Raw genomic sequence first — 16,653 nt, 5'->3', positions numbered from 1 at the left:
AACAACGAAACGGCGTTACCAGAAAAAGCCTACATTATCATTATCAATATCTGTTTATGTAATAAAATCTGAATCATTCTCGCGATTCGATGCTTCACTGGTTATTTGACGGACATTAGGTCCGTCAGACTGGAGAAATTTTTGCGGTAACGTGACCAGAAATATTTAAGACCTATCGAATCTGAATTTAAGACATTTTAATACTTTTTAAGGCCTTTTATTAGGAAAACTTTATTTAAGACATTTTAAGGACCCGCGGCCACCCTGTATATATTGTGCTGTTATATATCGTATTGACAACACATCAGTTTAATATTTACCATCGTATTCTGCATAATTAGTTAATTCTATCACTCCTTTTGAGCTAGAGCTTTCTATCCACAAGCTTCTGCTTCATCAGTACTCAAGTGTTGTTCCCAGTGTGTGCTTTACAAGTCATCTTCATTTATATAGCACTTTGAAGCAATCTACATTGTTGGGAGCCGATGACTGAGCAGCGTGTGTCACACTGGACAGTGGTGGCAATTCCCCTGGCATATCCCAGTGAGGGTTGTGTGCCCCCAGCTGGTTTACAGGCACACTCAACAAGGAGTCAAGCTATCTGGCAATACGGGAGTCAGGACATCCCATAGTGAGACACCGAAACACGTGCTTGACAGAACAGTAGGTCACTTGTGTAACCCCGGCTCTCTGATCGCACTAAGTGAGGTGTCTCACCAGATCACTCCTTGCTGTGTGAAGCGAGAAGAGGTTTGTGTGTCGTAATGATGTTGTGTTGCTGCTCTTACACTGAGGAATGGGGAAGTCCTCCAGCCAACTGGGGCTGGCGTAACGTAATAGGGCTTCTGAGGAAGACGCGGAGGGGCGTATCCCATTGTGAGACACCGAAGCGTATGCTTGAAAGTGAGTGTGAGTGTGAGTGTGTGTGTGTGTGTGTGTGTGGCGTCACTCACCCCCAGCAGGTTTCGGGGTGCGTACCCCTCTCTGTTGCCCATGCGCACCCACCACCACTCGGTCTCGTCCTCGTCCTCCCTGCGGCTCACACTCATGCTGTCGCCCTCTCTGAAGCTCAGCTCGTCCTCCTCCTCGCTCTCGTAGTCCCACAGGCCGTACACCACGCCTCGGTTCATGATGCCCATCTTCTCCTGCACACCTGAACACACGAGAACACAGCAGTCAAACACACACGAGAACACAGCAGTCAAACACACACGAGAACACAGCAGTCAAACACACACGAGAACACAGCGCTCAAACACACACGAGAGCACAGCAGTCAAACACACACGAGAGCACAGCAGTCAAACACACACACGAGAACACAGCAGTCAAACACACACGAGAACACAGCAGTCAAACACACACACGAGAACACAGCAGTCAAACACACACACGAGAACACAGCAGTCAAACACACACGAGAACACAGCAGTCAAACACACACGAGAGCACAGCACTCAAACACACATGAGAACACAGCAGTCAAACACACACGAGAGCACAGCAGTCAAACACACACGAGAACACAGCACTCAAACACACACACACACACACACGAGAACACAGCAGTCAAACACACACACACACACACACACGAGAACACAGCAGTCAAACACACACACACACACACACACGAGAACACAGCAGTCAAACACACACGAGAGCACAGCAGTCAAACACACACGAGAACACAGCACTCAAACACACACACACACACACACACGAGAACACAGCACTCAAACACACACACACACACACACACGAGAACACAGCAGTCAAACACACATAAGAACACAGCAGTCAAACACACATAAGAACACAGCAGTCAAACACACACTCAAACACACATGAGAACACAGCACTCAAACACACATGAGAACACAGCAGTCAAACACACAACACACACGAGAGCACAGCAGTCAAACACACACGAGAACACAGCACTCAAACACACACGAGAACACACACGAGAACACAGCAGTCAAACACACACGAGAACACAGCACTCAAACACACACACACACACACACACACACACACACACACACACGAGAACACAGCAGTCAAACACACATAAGAACACAGCAGTCAAACACACACACGAGAACAGCGCTCAAACACACACGAGAACACAGCAGTCAAACACACATAAGAACACAGCAGTCAAACACACACGAGAGCACAGCAGTCAAACACACACGAGAACACACACGAGAACACAGCAGTCAAACACACACGAGAACACAGCACTCAAACACACACACACACACACACACACACACGAGAACACAGCAGTCAAACACACATAAGAACACAGCAGTCAAACACACAACACACACGAGAGCACAGCAGTCAAACACACACGAGAACACAGCACTCAAACACACACGAGAACACACACGAGAACACAGCACTCAAACACACACACACACACACACACGAGAACACAGCAGTCAAACACACATAAGAACACAGCAGTCAAACACACACACGAGAACAGCGCTCAAACACACACGAGAACACAGCAGTCAAACACACATAAGAACACAGCAGTCAAACACACACGAGAACACAGCACTCAAACACACACACACACACACACACACACACGAGAACACAGCAGTCAAACACACATAAGAACACAGCAGTCAAACACACAACACACACGAGAGCACAGCAGTCAAACACACACGAGAACACAGCACTCAAACACACACGAGAACACACACGAGAACACAGCACTCAAACACACACACACACACACACACACACGAGAACACAGCAGTCAAACACACATAAGAACACAGCAGTCAAACACACACACGAGAACAGCGCTCAAACACACACGAGAACACAGCAGTCAAACACACATAAGAACACAGCAGTCAAACACACACGAGAACACAGCGCTCAAACACACACGAGAGCACAGCAGTCAAACACACACACGAGAACACAGCAGTCAAACACACATAAGAACACAGCAGTCAAACACACACACGAGAACAGCGCTCAAACACACACAACACACACGAGAACACAGCAGTCAAACACACACAACACACACGAGAACACAGCAGTCAAACACACACACACACACACGAGAACACAGCAGTCAAACACACACGAGAACACAGCGCTCAAACACACACGAGAACACAGCAGTCAAACACACACACACACACACGAGAACACAGCAGTCAAACACACACGAGAACACAGCGCTCAAACACACACGAGAACACAGCAGTCAAACACACACACACACACACACGAGAACACAGCAGTCAAACACACACGAGAACACAGCGCTCAAACACACACGAGAACACAGCAGTCAAACACACACACACACACACACGAGAACACAGCAGTCAAACACACACGAGAACACAGCGCTCAAACACACACGAGAACACAGCAGTCAAACACACACACACACACACACGAGAACACAGCAGTCAAACACACACGAGAACACAGCAGTCAAACACACACGAGAACACAGCGCTCAAACACACACGAGAACACAGCGCTCAAACACACACGAGAACACAGCAGTCAAACACACACGAGAACACAGCGCTCAAACACACACGAGAACACAGCAGTCAAACACACACACACACACACACACGAGAACACAGCAGTCAAACACACACGAGAACACAGCAGTCAAACACACACGAGAACACAGTGCTCAAACACACACGAGAACACAGCGCTCAAACACACACTCAAACACAGCGCTCAAACACACACACACCGCTGAGGACGCTTGAGTTGAGTTTAGAAGTGTCATATGTAATGCTGGAGTTATTACTAGCAACAAACAAAAGATTCTCCTACATGTAATGTTTGTACTCAGGCTGGATGTGATGGGTTTATCAAACCCTGAGCTGTGCTGGTGTTGTGGTGCGGGCCACTGAAGTCAGTTATTATAGAGTCTCCTAAATCTACAATCTTTTGTGTGTGTGTGTGTGTGTGTGTGTGTGTGTAACGCACCGTAGAGGAACTGCGAGCACTGTGTGTATCCCTCCTCCATCTCCTCACACTTGTCTGCTGCTGTCTGCATGTCGCTGTAGGTCATGGCGAACACAGCGGCCCCAGACTCCACCAGGAACTTACACACCGACACGTTATTACAGGAGGCCGCGCAGTGCAGGGGAGTCCTGGAATACACACACACACACACACAGGGTTACGGATGGAACACAAACACTCTCACACACTCCAATGAATTGCTGTAACACAAACACTCTCTCTCACACACACACACACACACACACACACACACTCCCTCACTCGCACCCTCGCTCCCTCCCTCCCTCGCTCACACTCCCTCACTCTCTCACTCCCTCACTCACACTCCCTCAATCACACTCCCTCAATCACACTCCCTCCCTCACTCCCTCACACTCCCTCACACACTCTCTCACTCACACTCCCTCACTCACTCTCTCACACTCCCTCACACACTCTCTCACTCACACTCCCTCTCTCACTCACACTCCCTCTCTCACTCACACTCCCTCTCTCACTCACACTCCCTCACTCACACTCCCTCGCACACACTCCCTCTCTCTCTCACTCACACTCCCTCTCTCACACTCCCTCTCACTCCCACTCACACTCTCTCTCTCACTCACACTCCCTCACTCACACTCCCTCACTCACACTCCCTCACACACACTCCCTCTCTCTCTCACACACTCCCTCTCTCTCTCACTCACACTCCCTCACTCACACTCCCTCACTCAGCCTCCCTCCCTCACACTCCCTCACTCACACTCCCTCACTCACACTCCCTCACTCACCCTCCCTCACTCACCCTCCCTCACTCACCCTCCCTCACTCACCCTCCCTCATTCACCCTCCCTCACTCACCCTCCCTCACTCACCCTCCCTCCCTCACCCACCCTCCCTCACTCACCCTCCCTCACTCACCCTCCCTCACTCACCCTCCCTCACTCACCCTCCCTCACTCACACTCCCTCACTCACCCTCACTCACACTCCCTCACTCACACTCCCTCACTCACACTCCCTCACTCACACTCCCTCACTCACACTCCCTCACTCACACTCCCTCACTCACACTCCCTCACTCACACTCCCTCACACTCCCTCACTCACACTCCCTCACTCACCCTCACTCACACTCCCTCACTCACACTCCCTCACTCACACTCCCTCACTCACACTCCCTCACACTCCCTCACTCACACTCCCTCACTCACCCTCCCTCACTCACCCTCCCTCACTCTCACTCTCTCACTCACACACACTCTCTCTCTCTCACTCACATACTCTCTCACACTCTCACTCACACCAATGAATTGCTGTAACACACACACAGTTACTCAATGCACCCTTAGTACGATATTTATTAAATATATTAAATGATATAAATCTAGAGTAAATCATGCTGTGTAAGTGTTCATCTAAATGCACACCCGCACTAGTCTAATCTACAAGACTACATGTAGAGTATGCGTGCACTCTCTGGGTGTGTGTGAGGGATTTACTCAATGTCAGATTGCACATCGTTAAAACAACAATCAGGATATTATAGCAGACGATATATATCGCACAGCCCTATGTGTGAGTGTGTGAGTGTGTGAAGCCCGTCTCACCATCCGTCGCTGTCCGCCGCGTTCACACTGACTCCGTACTGAACCAGGAATCTCACGATCTCGGTGTGACCGGCACACACAGCGTTGTGCAGCGCAGTGATGCCCTCGTCGTTCGGCTGACTCGGGTCCTCCACCTGATGGGTCAACAAACACAAAAACATTCATTGTATCTATTATATTACTGTCAGGGTTCTGCCACTACTACGCTCTGGTTATTCTTGGTTTGGTGACACTCTGGTCCTGTCATGGTGAGCGTGTGGTTTTTGAGTTCGCTCTTCCAGTATATGTTCAGGTTTGAAGTGTGAAATGTGACTTTCCTCGTGTATGATGCGCTGCACCAGATCCAGCTCTCCCTCCAGAGACGAGTCCAGTAAGAGAGCCAGAGGATTGAAGTGCACTCTCATGCTGTGCTCGATGCGCTCCGATCCGGCCTTACGCAGGTTCGTCCTCTTACCCTGGACACACAACACACACATCTCACACTTACACTCATGCAGTTCACAGACGCTGTGCGCGGGATGTGAATAATCGCTTTGCTGCTATAAATTGGAGCCTTTCATATTATAATACTTAGGGGAGGTTTAAACACCTGGGGCAAGGGGAGGTTTAAACACCTGGGGCAAGGGGGCGTGGTCACTGGAAGACTGTATACACACACACACACACTCTCACATAGCATTCAGTGTTAAACTCTCATTTTGATTAACCGATATAGATTATAAACAGCTTGAGAACAAAGTCACGTTCAGTGACCATAAACTCGATAGTTAATAACTTGAGAAATAGAAAAATAAAGAATAATAGCTCTAGAGAAGAACATTTTGATACATTTATGCACTATACTCATTATATTTTACTTAACCTGTGCTTCAATATTTAATGTTTTAATAAATCCATCATGAAATGTTTATATTTGAGTATTAGAGTAGAAACATAATTACGACATTAAACTTATTACAAAAAAAACTGCCTTGAGTGTAATTTAAATGTTTGTATTGAGATCAGCTGTTAATCGTAACCTGTAATATTACAGTAATGCAGCGACTGACAGGATTCCTGTAGAGTTACAGCTTCAGTTCACAGAGATTACTGGAGAAAAACACTGAACCGGATACATATATACAAATGAATCGAAGTCAGAACTGAACTGAATTGAGATCGTAATTGAATCACATCGCAAGCCTGTGAATTGAACTGAATCGAGATCGTAATTGAATCGCATTGCAAGCCTGTGAACTGAACTGAATTGAGATTGGAATTGAAACTGAATCACATTGCAAGCCTGTGAATTGAACTGAATCGAGATCGTAATTGAATCGCATTGCAAGCCTGTGAACTGAACTGAATTGAGATTGGAATTGAAACTGAATCACATTGCAAACCTGTGAATTGAACTGAATCGAGATTGAAATTGATCACATCGCAAGCCTGTGAACTGAACTGAATTGAGATCGGAATTGAAACTGAATCACATTGCAAGCCTGTGAATTGAACTGAATCGAGATCGGAATTGAAATTGAATTACATTGCAAGCCTGTGAATTGAACTGAATTGAGATCGGAATTGAAATTGAATTACATTGCAAGCCTGTGAATTGAACTGAATTGAGATTGAAATTGATCACATCGCAAGCCTGTGAACTGAACTGAATTGAGATCGGAATTGAAACTGAATCACATTGCAAGCCTGTGAATTGAACTGAATCGAGATCGGAATTGAAATTGAATTACATTGCAAGCCTGTGAATTGAACTGAATTGAGATTGGAATTGAAATTGAATTACATTGCAAGCCTGTGAATTGAACTGAATTGAGATTGAAATTGATCACATCGCAAGCCTGTGAACTGAACTGAATTGAGATCGGAATTGAAACTGAATCACATTGCAAGCCTGTGAATTGAACTGAATCGAGATCGGAATTGAAATTGAATTACATTGCAAGCCTGTGAATTGAACTGAATTGAGATCGGAATTGAAATTGAATTACATTGCAAGCCTGTGAATTGAACTGAATTGAGATAGGAATTTAATCACATTGCAAGCCTGTGAATCGAAATCTTTGTAATTGAATTGAAATATATGTCAATATCAAGTGTTTGCTAGACGGGACTTACGGGTGGAAAGCGAACCTGTCCGGTGACCTCCGGTGGCTTCATGTTGAAGGTGTCTTCTGGAGGCTCCTGCTCGGCTCCGCTGGGATAGGGCGGTGGAGGATAGGGAGGGAAGTCTTCAATGAGGCTCTCAGCAGGAGGAGCAGGAGGAGGAGGTGGAGGAGGAGGAGGAGGAGGGCTGGCTGGCTGAGGAGGAGGAGGGGAGATCGCAGCGTGGGGTTGTTGGGCCGGAGGTGGAGGGGAGATCGCAGCGTGGTGTTGTGGAGCCGGGTGTGGAGGCGGTGGTGGAGGAGAAGGAGGGACGCTCTCTGCTTCGGTTTCTGTCGGTTTGGGTCCCTGGAGTGACGCTCCTTCAGCTCCTGCCGGCGTCTCCTTCTCCTCGTCTCCCGCAGGACTCGCTGTGGTCTCCATCGCGGCCAGAGTGGTCTTCTGGTACAGCAGCTTCTGAATGTTGGGGCCGCCGGGGCCCTCGGGCTCAGTGATGGAGCTGCGCTTCTTCAGGGGTCTCGGCGCGTTGTAGAGTCTCTTGCGGAGAGCCTCCAGGTCCACGTCGCTCTGGTGGCGGTAGGGGTTCGAGATGAAGGGCAGGAGCTTGGTGGGACTGAGGGGTCTGGGAATGCGCTCGGGCTCCTGGGGTTCGGGAGCAGGACTGTGGTCCTTCTCGGTCTCAGGGACACTGGGAGGGTCCAGGTACGGGTTCTCAGGGAGCTGGTTTTGAGACGGCTGGCCTGTGGACGTCACTGGCTTCCCGTAAACTACATGGACAGGAATATGATGAAAAATTAAAGAAAAATGATCACAATTAAAACATTTTTTTACATTCTTAAAGGTGCACTAAGTCATTTTAGCGGCATCTAGTGGTGAGGTTGTGAATTGCACTCAACAGAAGTTACGGTGGTCGACAGGAAGTGATGTCGTCGTCTGAGACAGCAGAGAGTAGCCAGTTAAACAATGAGGTTTCTTTACAAAGATAAATTAAGAAATAAGGTTTACTTAATTATTCAGTGAAACGATGTGTTGTTGTGAATATTATTGTGACTTGTTCATCATTGTGTCAGTGTTTCATTCGCTGACTTTAGCTGAAGCTTCTTTACACGAAGAACAACATAGTGACGAAACACGTTTGTCCGTTCAGGGCCACCGTAGAAACATGTCGATGTAAGCAGAACATAAACTTCACTAATACAAGCACATATCACGGTGTGTGTAGAGAGAAATGCCTCATTCTAAGCTAATAAACACATAACGCTTCATTATGTAAGGTCTTTATACACCACTGAAAACAGTTATGCATATGATATTGCATTTCTGTCAACAGATCCTCCTAAATATTACACACTGCACCTTTAAAAGGCCCGTTCACACCAAGAACGATAACTATAAAGATAACTTTATTAGCGTCCACACAGCGGACGATATCGTGCTTGTCTGCCGCTTCAAACACTCGAGTTTGTTACAGCAGGATGGATTCTGATTGGCTGTCAATGTTTTTGTCGTTCATCAGCTGGATGATTCCAACGATATTGTTTCTCTGTGCCATTATCATTATATCTGTGGTGTGAACTCAGTTATTCTTTAATATTGAGAAAGATTTTTAGAATTATATCTTTATCGTTATCGGCATTAGTGTGAACGGGCCTTAAGCATTTTATCCAAAGTGACCTACAAGCAATTTGTCACAGAGCCAACAATATTCATAGTGCACAATGGCAAGCTAGATGAACGCTTTGATATACTTCAAGCAAAATCTTGAGTTAACCTGTGTGATGTCATTTTGAACAAAATCAGGCCAAAACAAAGTTCAAATTGGGAGTTCATATCGAGATCTTTCTGGTTAAAGTCCCTGTAAAGGCAATTCTAAAAACAATTCTTAACACATTATAAATGTTAGAAATGTATTGCTAAAACATATTACAAAGACTGTGAACTGTGAAGTACTGAATTGTGGAGTTAGACCGTTAAACAGTTTTTCACCATTGCTGTGTTCCGGTTTTTTTGGGCGGGGCTAAAACGGGGGCTCGATGACGCACTGCAGCCCCTGAGCTCCTGGACACGCCCCTACTTGATGACGCACTGGAGCCCCTGAGCTCCTGGACACGCCCCTACTTGATGACACACTGGAGCCCCTGAGCTCCTGGACACGCCTTATTTAAATTTCCGAACAACGATCATATGAACAAGAGGTGGATTAATTTTGTGAAGAGCCACCTTGATGGAGAGCTGAGGATCACCACCAACACCCGCCTCTGTAATGATCATTTTACACGGGATAGTTTTATAAACTTTCGTCGGAGACAACTGGGATTCACTGATAATCCGCTGTTACTGGTGAATGAGGCCGAGCCGACTATCTCCCGCCTCGGCCTTCATCCTCCCGTCGCGCCGACAACTGGAGCCATCATCGGCAGTGGGCGTGGTTTCAGCGCAGCCAGCGGACACGCCCCCAGTGTTTGAGAGCAGAGACGACTGCTAATTTTTTCAAGATTTTGATAGCTTATTTTATTTACTTGGCTGCTTTTTTGATCATTCAAATTTGGCTGGGTGGCTAATAACACATTTTTCTGTGGTGTGACAAACTCAGAACACACACTTAATTTAGACTTTACAGGGACTTTAAGTTCGCTTTGGCAGGTAAACACCTGCAGAACTCCCATTGGTCAGTGTGGTGATGATGTAATAGGTGGGTGTGGCTCTGAGGCTCCGCCTTCTTTGAGCTATAAATCTCCATTTCTTCTGTTCAGACGCGAGTAAAAACATGAACACACTAGAGAGCGCTTACATTGGTTCACCACTAAGAGGCGACAAGTGACTGTTAAAAAAATGTATTTGTAATTGAATCATTTATTCAAGAGAATGTAGGACTGTATGATGCTTCTGAAATATAACTCAGAAAGATGTGATGAATTGTTTTTGTAAATATGACTCATCTTATACATCATGTACAGTCTGTATAAGTGAATGATGTAACTTTCCCGATGGGTTAGTGTTTAAAAAATTGCAATATCGAATCGCAATACTTGTAGAATCGCAATTCTTAAAAAAAAAAAAAAAAATTCGCAATACATGTCGTATCGTCACCAAAGTATTATGATAGTATCGAATCCTGGTGGATAAAGCGGTCTGCTAAATGAGTGCATGTCCTGCTGAAAGCGTGCCGGACTCACCGCTGATGAAGTTGCTGCCGCGGGTCTGTGCTCGGGCCAGCGCCCCCGTCGCGCTCTGCTGCGTGTACATGCTGTAGATGGAGCTGGTGGCCAGCATCTGGGGCTTCAGCAGGACCTCTTTGGCCCCGGGAGGATCGGGACTGAAGGGGTGTACGGTGGCGGCCGGAGGAGCCTCGGGCTTCGAGGGAAGGGGTAGAGTACTGCCCTGGGGTAAAGCATGCTGGGAACCAGTGGGCGGCTGCTGGGTGGATTTACTCTTGCCTGGGAAGGTCCCGGCGTTGAGGCCCGTCTTGGGAAGGCCGGCCTGTTTAGGTTTACTGGGAACTGGAGGAGGAACCTTGACTGTGTTCTTGACGGCGCTCTGAGAGAAACATCAGTGGCACTTTTTAAATATCAACCTGATGGTGTCGGCATATTGAGATGAAGAAACTGTGCGCTACAGGCCAAACGTTTGGAATTCAATAATGTAAATCATCTGTTCTCTATGTGAATATATAGCAATGTAATTTATTCCTGTGATCAAAGCTGAATGTTCAGCATCATTACTCCAGTCTTCAGTGTCACATGATCCTTCAGAAATCAGTCTAATATGAGGATTTGAGTTATTTGCAATTTTCATTTGCGCTTAATTCTTATTATAGATTATAAGATTATAATCTTACTGTTATCAATGTTGACAGCAGTTTTCACAGCTAAATATTTTTTGGAAAATATGGTTCAGGATTCTATGATGACCAGAAAGTTCAAAAGAACAGCATTTATTTGAAATAGAATCTTTGCAGCACTAAAAATGCCACTTTTGATCAATTTAATGTGTGTGCGCTGAATAAAAGCCTCAATTTCTTTCTTTTTTTAATCTGACGGTTTCCACAAAAACATGAAGCAGCACAACTGTGTTCAACACTGATAATAATCATAAATGTTTCTTAATCATCAAATCATCATATTAGAGTGATTTCTGAAGGATCATGTGACACTGAAGACTGGAGTAATGATGCTGAACATTCAGCTTTGATCACAGGAATAAATTACACTTCACTATATATTAGTAAATATATAGTTTTTGCGTCGTTGTTTTTTTATCAAATAAATGCAATCACATTCCCAACTTTTGACCGGTAGTGTATAGTAAAACACACTGATATGTGTGTGTGCACGTTGTCCTGTATTGATGTGTGTGTGTGCACGTGTGTCCTGTACCTGTGCGTCTCTGGCGAGGTCCTCGCTGCTCTGGTTCTTGCGTAGAGAAGCTGCAGGCGCTTCGAGGGACTCAAACATGGAGGCGGGGCGCACCCTGGGGTCCCGCTTCAGCACCTCTGCTTTATCTGGAGCACAAGCACGTGTGTTTCAACTCACAGCACATGTAGCAGAGGCTAAGCTTTACACTGGACACCTCATGCGTGATCTGTGATCTGATACATATCCGATCGGGAAAACACCTGGGGCCTCATTTATAAACGTTGCGTACACACAAAAGAAGGCGTACGCCGCTCTCTACGCAATAACTGGTATTTATAAAAAGCAAACTTGACGGGAAAATGTGCGGTCCTTCACGCAAACTCTGACCCAGGCGTAAAAACGGGTGAAATGAGAAATGGCGACACCGTCGGCAGATGGAAGAAACACGTGAAAGTGTGTGAAAGTGTGTGAAACTGTAGACCGTTGTGTAAAAGAAATGGCAATACTGCCTCTCATAAATAACATGAAGACTTCACAAAGCAACAAGTCTTACAATTAACAGCCTACACGAACACCCGTTTGATCGATCTGCAGAGTAAAACAAACAAAATCGAACAAAGATTACACCAGAAATGCAAATTAACACATATTTGCAAAAAGAAAAGTGAAATATGTTCTGCAATAATATTGACATGTTATGCAGTTCATCCTCATAACACATCTGTAGCTTGTCAGATGCAATCAAATGGATGGTAATAAAATGCCATGATGCCATCACAATGCGTACTGACGCACAATGGCTGATCTTGCGCTCTTAGAAGATGTGGCAAATTATGAATATTAACTTGTGGGCGTTTCACGGACTATTTATGGGCAACTATGGGCGTGACATGAAGCCGTAAAAGCTGCGCTACATTTAGAATTGATTGTGATTTATTAAGGGAAAACTGTGTAGGACGTGCGTGCGTACGGTTTTATTAATCCGAATATTTCTGTGCGTACGCACGTCCTATGTTTCATCCGTACGCCACTTCTGACGCAAATCCTACGCAAAGTTTTATAAATGAGGCCCCAGGTGTTTTTTATTTTTAGACCAGGTGTAAATGCCCTCCGATATGTAAGAGTTACTCCTCCCAACAAAGCTAAAAAATAAACGTGTGAGAGCGTGTTATAGGCTATATGTCATGTTATAGCCAGACATGACGGCACTATTGCAGCACGCATCGCCACAGATGAGCCGCTGAGCATCTCTTCATCAAGCTAACGATCGCTAATCAAAGTGAAAGTAAGTCGCAGACGCTTAACACTCACTCAGCTTCATTAACTGTTGTAGTATGCTGTTGCCGCTCTCTCTTATTGCGTATTTGAGTGTGAAATTAGCTGATAAATCAAAACACAGATCAGATCTGTTGCTTTCAGTGACGTGACATTAAATCTGCATACAGTGCGGAACCTGAAGATCAGATTTATATCCGTTTTGCGAAAACACATTAATATGAGCAGGTGTAAGTGGAGTGGTTTTGATGAATCAGATCGCTGTCCGATCTGAGGAAACAGGTGCAAGCACAGGTGTAAGCACAGGTGTAAGCACAGGTGTAAGCACAGGTGTAAAGGTGTAAGCATGGGTGTAAAGGTGTAAGCACAGGTGTAAACACAGGTGTAAAGGTGTAAGCACGGGTGTAAAGGTGTAAGCACAGGTGTAAGCACAGGTGTAAACACAGGTGTAAGCACAGGTGTTAGCACAGGTGTTAGCACAGGTGTTAGCACAGGTGTAAAGGTGTAAGCACAGGTGTAAAGGTGTAAGCACGGGTGTAAAGGTGTAAGCACGGGTGTAAAGGTGTAAGCACGGGTGTTAGCACAGGTGTTAGCACAGGTGTTAGCACAGGTGTTAGCACAGGTGTTAGCACAGGTGTAAAGGTGTAAGCACGGGTGTAAAGGTGTAAGCACAGGTGTAAGCACAGGTGTTAGCACAGGTGTAAGCACGGGTGTAAAGGTGTAAGCACGGGTGTAAAGGTGTAAGCACAGGTGTAAAGGTGTTAGCACGGGTGTAAAGGTGTAAGCACGGGTGTAAAGGTGTTAGCACAGGTGTAAAGGTGTAAGCACAGGTGTAAAGGTGTTAGCACAGGTGTAAAGGTGTAAGCACAGGTGTAAAGGTGTAAGCACGGGTGTAAAGGTGTTAGCACAGGTGTAAAGGTGTTAGCACAGGTGTAAAGGTGTTAGCACAGGTGTAAAGGTGTAAGCACGGGTGTAAAGGTGTTAGCACAGGTGTAAAGGTGTAAGCACGGGTGTAAAGGTGTTAGCACAGGTGTAAAGGTGTAAGCACGGGTGTAAAGGTGTTAGCACAGGTGTAAAGGTGTAAGCACAGGTGTAAAGGTGTAAGCACAGGTGTAAAGGTGTTAGCACAGGTGTAAAGGTGTAAGCACAGGTGTAAAGGTGTAAGCACAGGTGTAAAGGTGTTAGCACAGGTGTAAAGGTGTAAGCACAGGTGTAAAGGTGTTAGCACAGGTGTAAAGGTGTAAGCACGGGTGTAAAGGTGTTAGCACAGGTGTAAAGGTGTAAGCACAGGTGTAAAGGTGTAAGCACGGGTGTAAAGGTGTAAACACGGGTGTAAAGGTGTAAGCACAGGTGTAAAGGTGTAATCACAGGTGTAAGCACAGGTGTAAGCAGGCCTAACTCTGCGGTACGGCTGCAGTGAGGTGTGTGGGGTGAGGGGTGTGGAGGGTCACCTGGGTTATTGGATGCCTGGGTCACTGAGCGTGGAAGACTGGCGGACCCGTTGTTAATGGAGGACTTTGCATTGGCCGAGCTCCAGTTAGACGGCTTTGAGGACACCTGTGCTGAGGGCAGACCTGCAGAAGTAGAGAGCACTATGAAGCTGTTTCCCATGTTCATCTCTCTTTAGTGTGTAGTGCTGCTGTTCGAGCGTGACAAAGCTCCAGTTTTCCTCTAAACGAGTGTCACTGTTTCTGGACTCCCTGAAATGTTTTCATGCTATGAAAATAGAGCACTTATAATATGTCAGTAAAAGCACTTGTTAAGTGATGGTCATATTCCTTATATTATAAGCAAGTGCTGGTTAAGTAACGTGATGACTAGCGGCAAAAGGTTAAGGTTAACAATGAATTGATTACTTTATCGTTAATTTAAAAAAATGGTGGATTATAGGAATTTACGTAAATTGACATCCCTACTGCATACTCAAGGTTGTTACTGTTAAGCTCCACAAAAGGCGATTATTAACACATTATAAGCACCATAAATGCTTCAGCGCACTAGAGATGTGACGGTGATAATATTCTCCCACCGGATACTCGACATGTGACAACACCGGTAATATCGGTTGCATGGGGGCGATGTAAATATTATTATTTTTACATCGTTTATAAAAAGCTGCGGCAGTGTGCACTTCACTTTCACTTTTACATTAGCGTCAATTCATCCTTCGCAGGGAGTTTGATTGACATGCGATCTGAGTCTGACCAATCAAAATCCACCATTTCTGTCCGACAAAGCAGTCAGGAGAGTTAGTATATTAACGTCGGTGGATTTGAACTTGGCTTTAACTGAGGCAATCTGTCACGACACATTAAAGAGCCACACAACGGTAGGCCTATTTGTTGTTTAATTTTCTTTGACTGACCAAATTTGAAAGTTGAGACTTTGTTTCATATTAAATATTCCCTGCTCGGTCCTGTCTGTCAGCGTGTCCTCAGCGTCCTTGATTTTACACTGCTTGAGAACATGGGTTGAATCCGAAACCCTCATTCACTAAGTTAGGCCTATTCCCTACGCTAGTCCACTAATACTGTTCACTCGAAGGTGTGAATGAAAACGAGTGAGCGGATTCGGACAGTTGTAGAGCGTACATAAGCTGTACACTCGTGTTATGGTTTGTTCAAGCCCGAAAGAGAACTTGATACTGACGCGTGTCTTTTCTGTGGGTCGTGTGTGTGTGTGTGTGTGTGTGTGTGTGTGTGTGTGTGTGTATATAAGGCAGGACTTACAGCGCAGTCTCTTTAGTCTGGTCTCGCTTGAATGGTTTAAAATCATTCACATTAATAAGAGCGTGATCATACAATGCTAGGTGACCGTAAAAAAACGGATACTGCGTAATTGCGTTAAATATTTGTAATGCTTTAAACTTTTTTTTTTCTTTGTGCCACAGTGGGCAAGTGATGAAACCGGTGTTGCGACTGAACACCGTGTAACACCGGTAACACCGACTATCGTAGCAAGCCTACTGTGCACTGAATTATTGTGCCAGATCGCCGCGGTATCTCTTCAGCTAGCCGACGCGCACATGAACCTGAAGTAAGTTGCAGAAACATGTAGAGTAGAGGCGAGGTGCTCTTACCAGTGCTGGTGCCGCTCTCTCTCCGACTGCGGCCCTGGGTCTTGGAGTGAGCTGATGATAAATGAAACGCAGCTCATATGTGTGGCTTTCGTCCAACAGAACAGATATAACACACGAGGAGTGAGTGCACTCTCTCTTCTCTTTATGCCCTGGACTTCTGAACACGAAGCGCTCTGACTCCAGAAGCGCAGGTTTGAGCCTTTAATATT

At 45.8% G+C, this 16,653-nt stretch overlaps 1 protein-coding gene across 4 annotated transcripts in view; it reads right to left on the bottom strand.

Moving 5' to 3' along the window:
• Positions 1 to 16,653, bottom strand: part of tp53bp2a (tumor protein p53 binding protein, 2a) — a 33,925-nt gene that overhangs the window by 1,831 nt on the left and 15,441 nt on the right. The window contains exons 10-18 of one of the 4 annotated variants that reach the window (XR_014625614.1): positions 16,445 to 16,495; positions 14,817 to 14,939; positions 12,112 to 12,236; positions 10,912 to 11,272; positions 7,751 to 8,502; positions 5,949 to 6,090; positions 5,636 to 5,769; positions 4,006 to 4,172; positions 954 to 1,153 (exon numbers count right to left, since the gene is read on the bottom strand). Coding sequence is in view for 2 of the 4 variants with exons in the window: in XM_084391902.1 (XP_084248028.1) it covers positions 954 to 1,153; positions 4,006 to 4,172; positions 5,636 to 5,771; positions 5,955 to 6,090; positions 7,751 to 8,502; positions 10,912 to 11,272; positions 12,112 to 12,236; positions 14,817 to 14,939; positions 16,445 to 16,495 (2,051 nt within the window). In the remaining 2 variants the exon portion in view is untranslated. Of the gene's footprint in view, positions 1 to 953; positions 1,154 to 4,005; positions 4,173 to 5,635; positions 5,772 to 5,948; positions 6,091 to 7,750; positions 8,503 to 10,911; positions 11,273 to 12,111; positions 12,237 to 14,816; positions 14,940 to 16,444; positions 16,496 to 16,653 lie in introns of all 4 variants that reach the window. The other 3 variants (XM_084391902.1, XR_014625613.1, XM_084391903.1) reach the window with 3 other exon arrangements.

This window comes from Rutilus rutilus (genome assembly GCF_951802725.1).
Source record: "Rutilus rutilus genome assembly, chromosome: 20".
Lineage (NCBI taxonomy): Eukaryota > Metazoa > Chordata > Actinopteri > Cypriniformes > Leuciscidae > Rutilus > Rutilus rutilus.
Note: the sequence above shows the minus strand (reverse complement) of the source record. Positions and strands in the feature narration are given on the sequence as shown.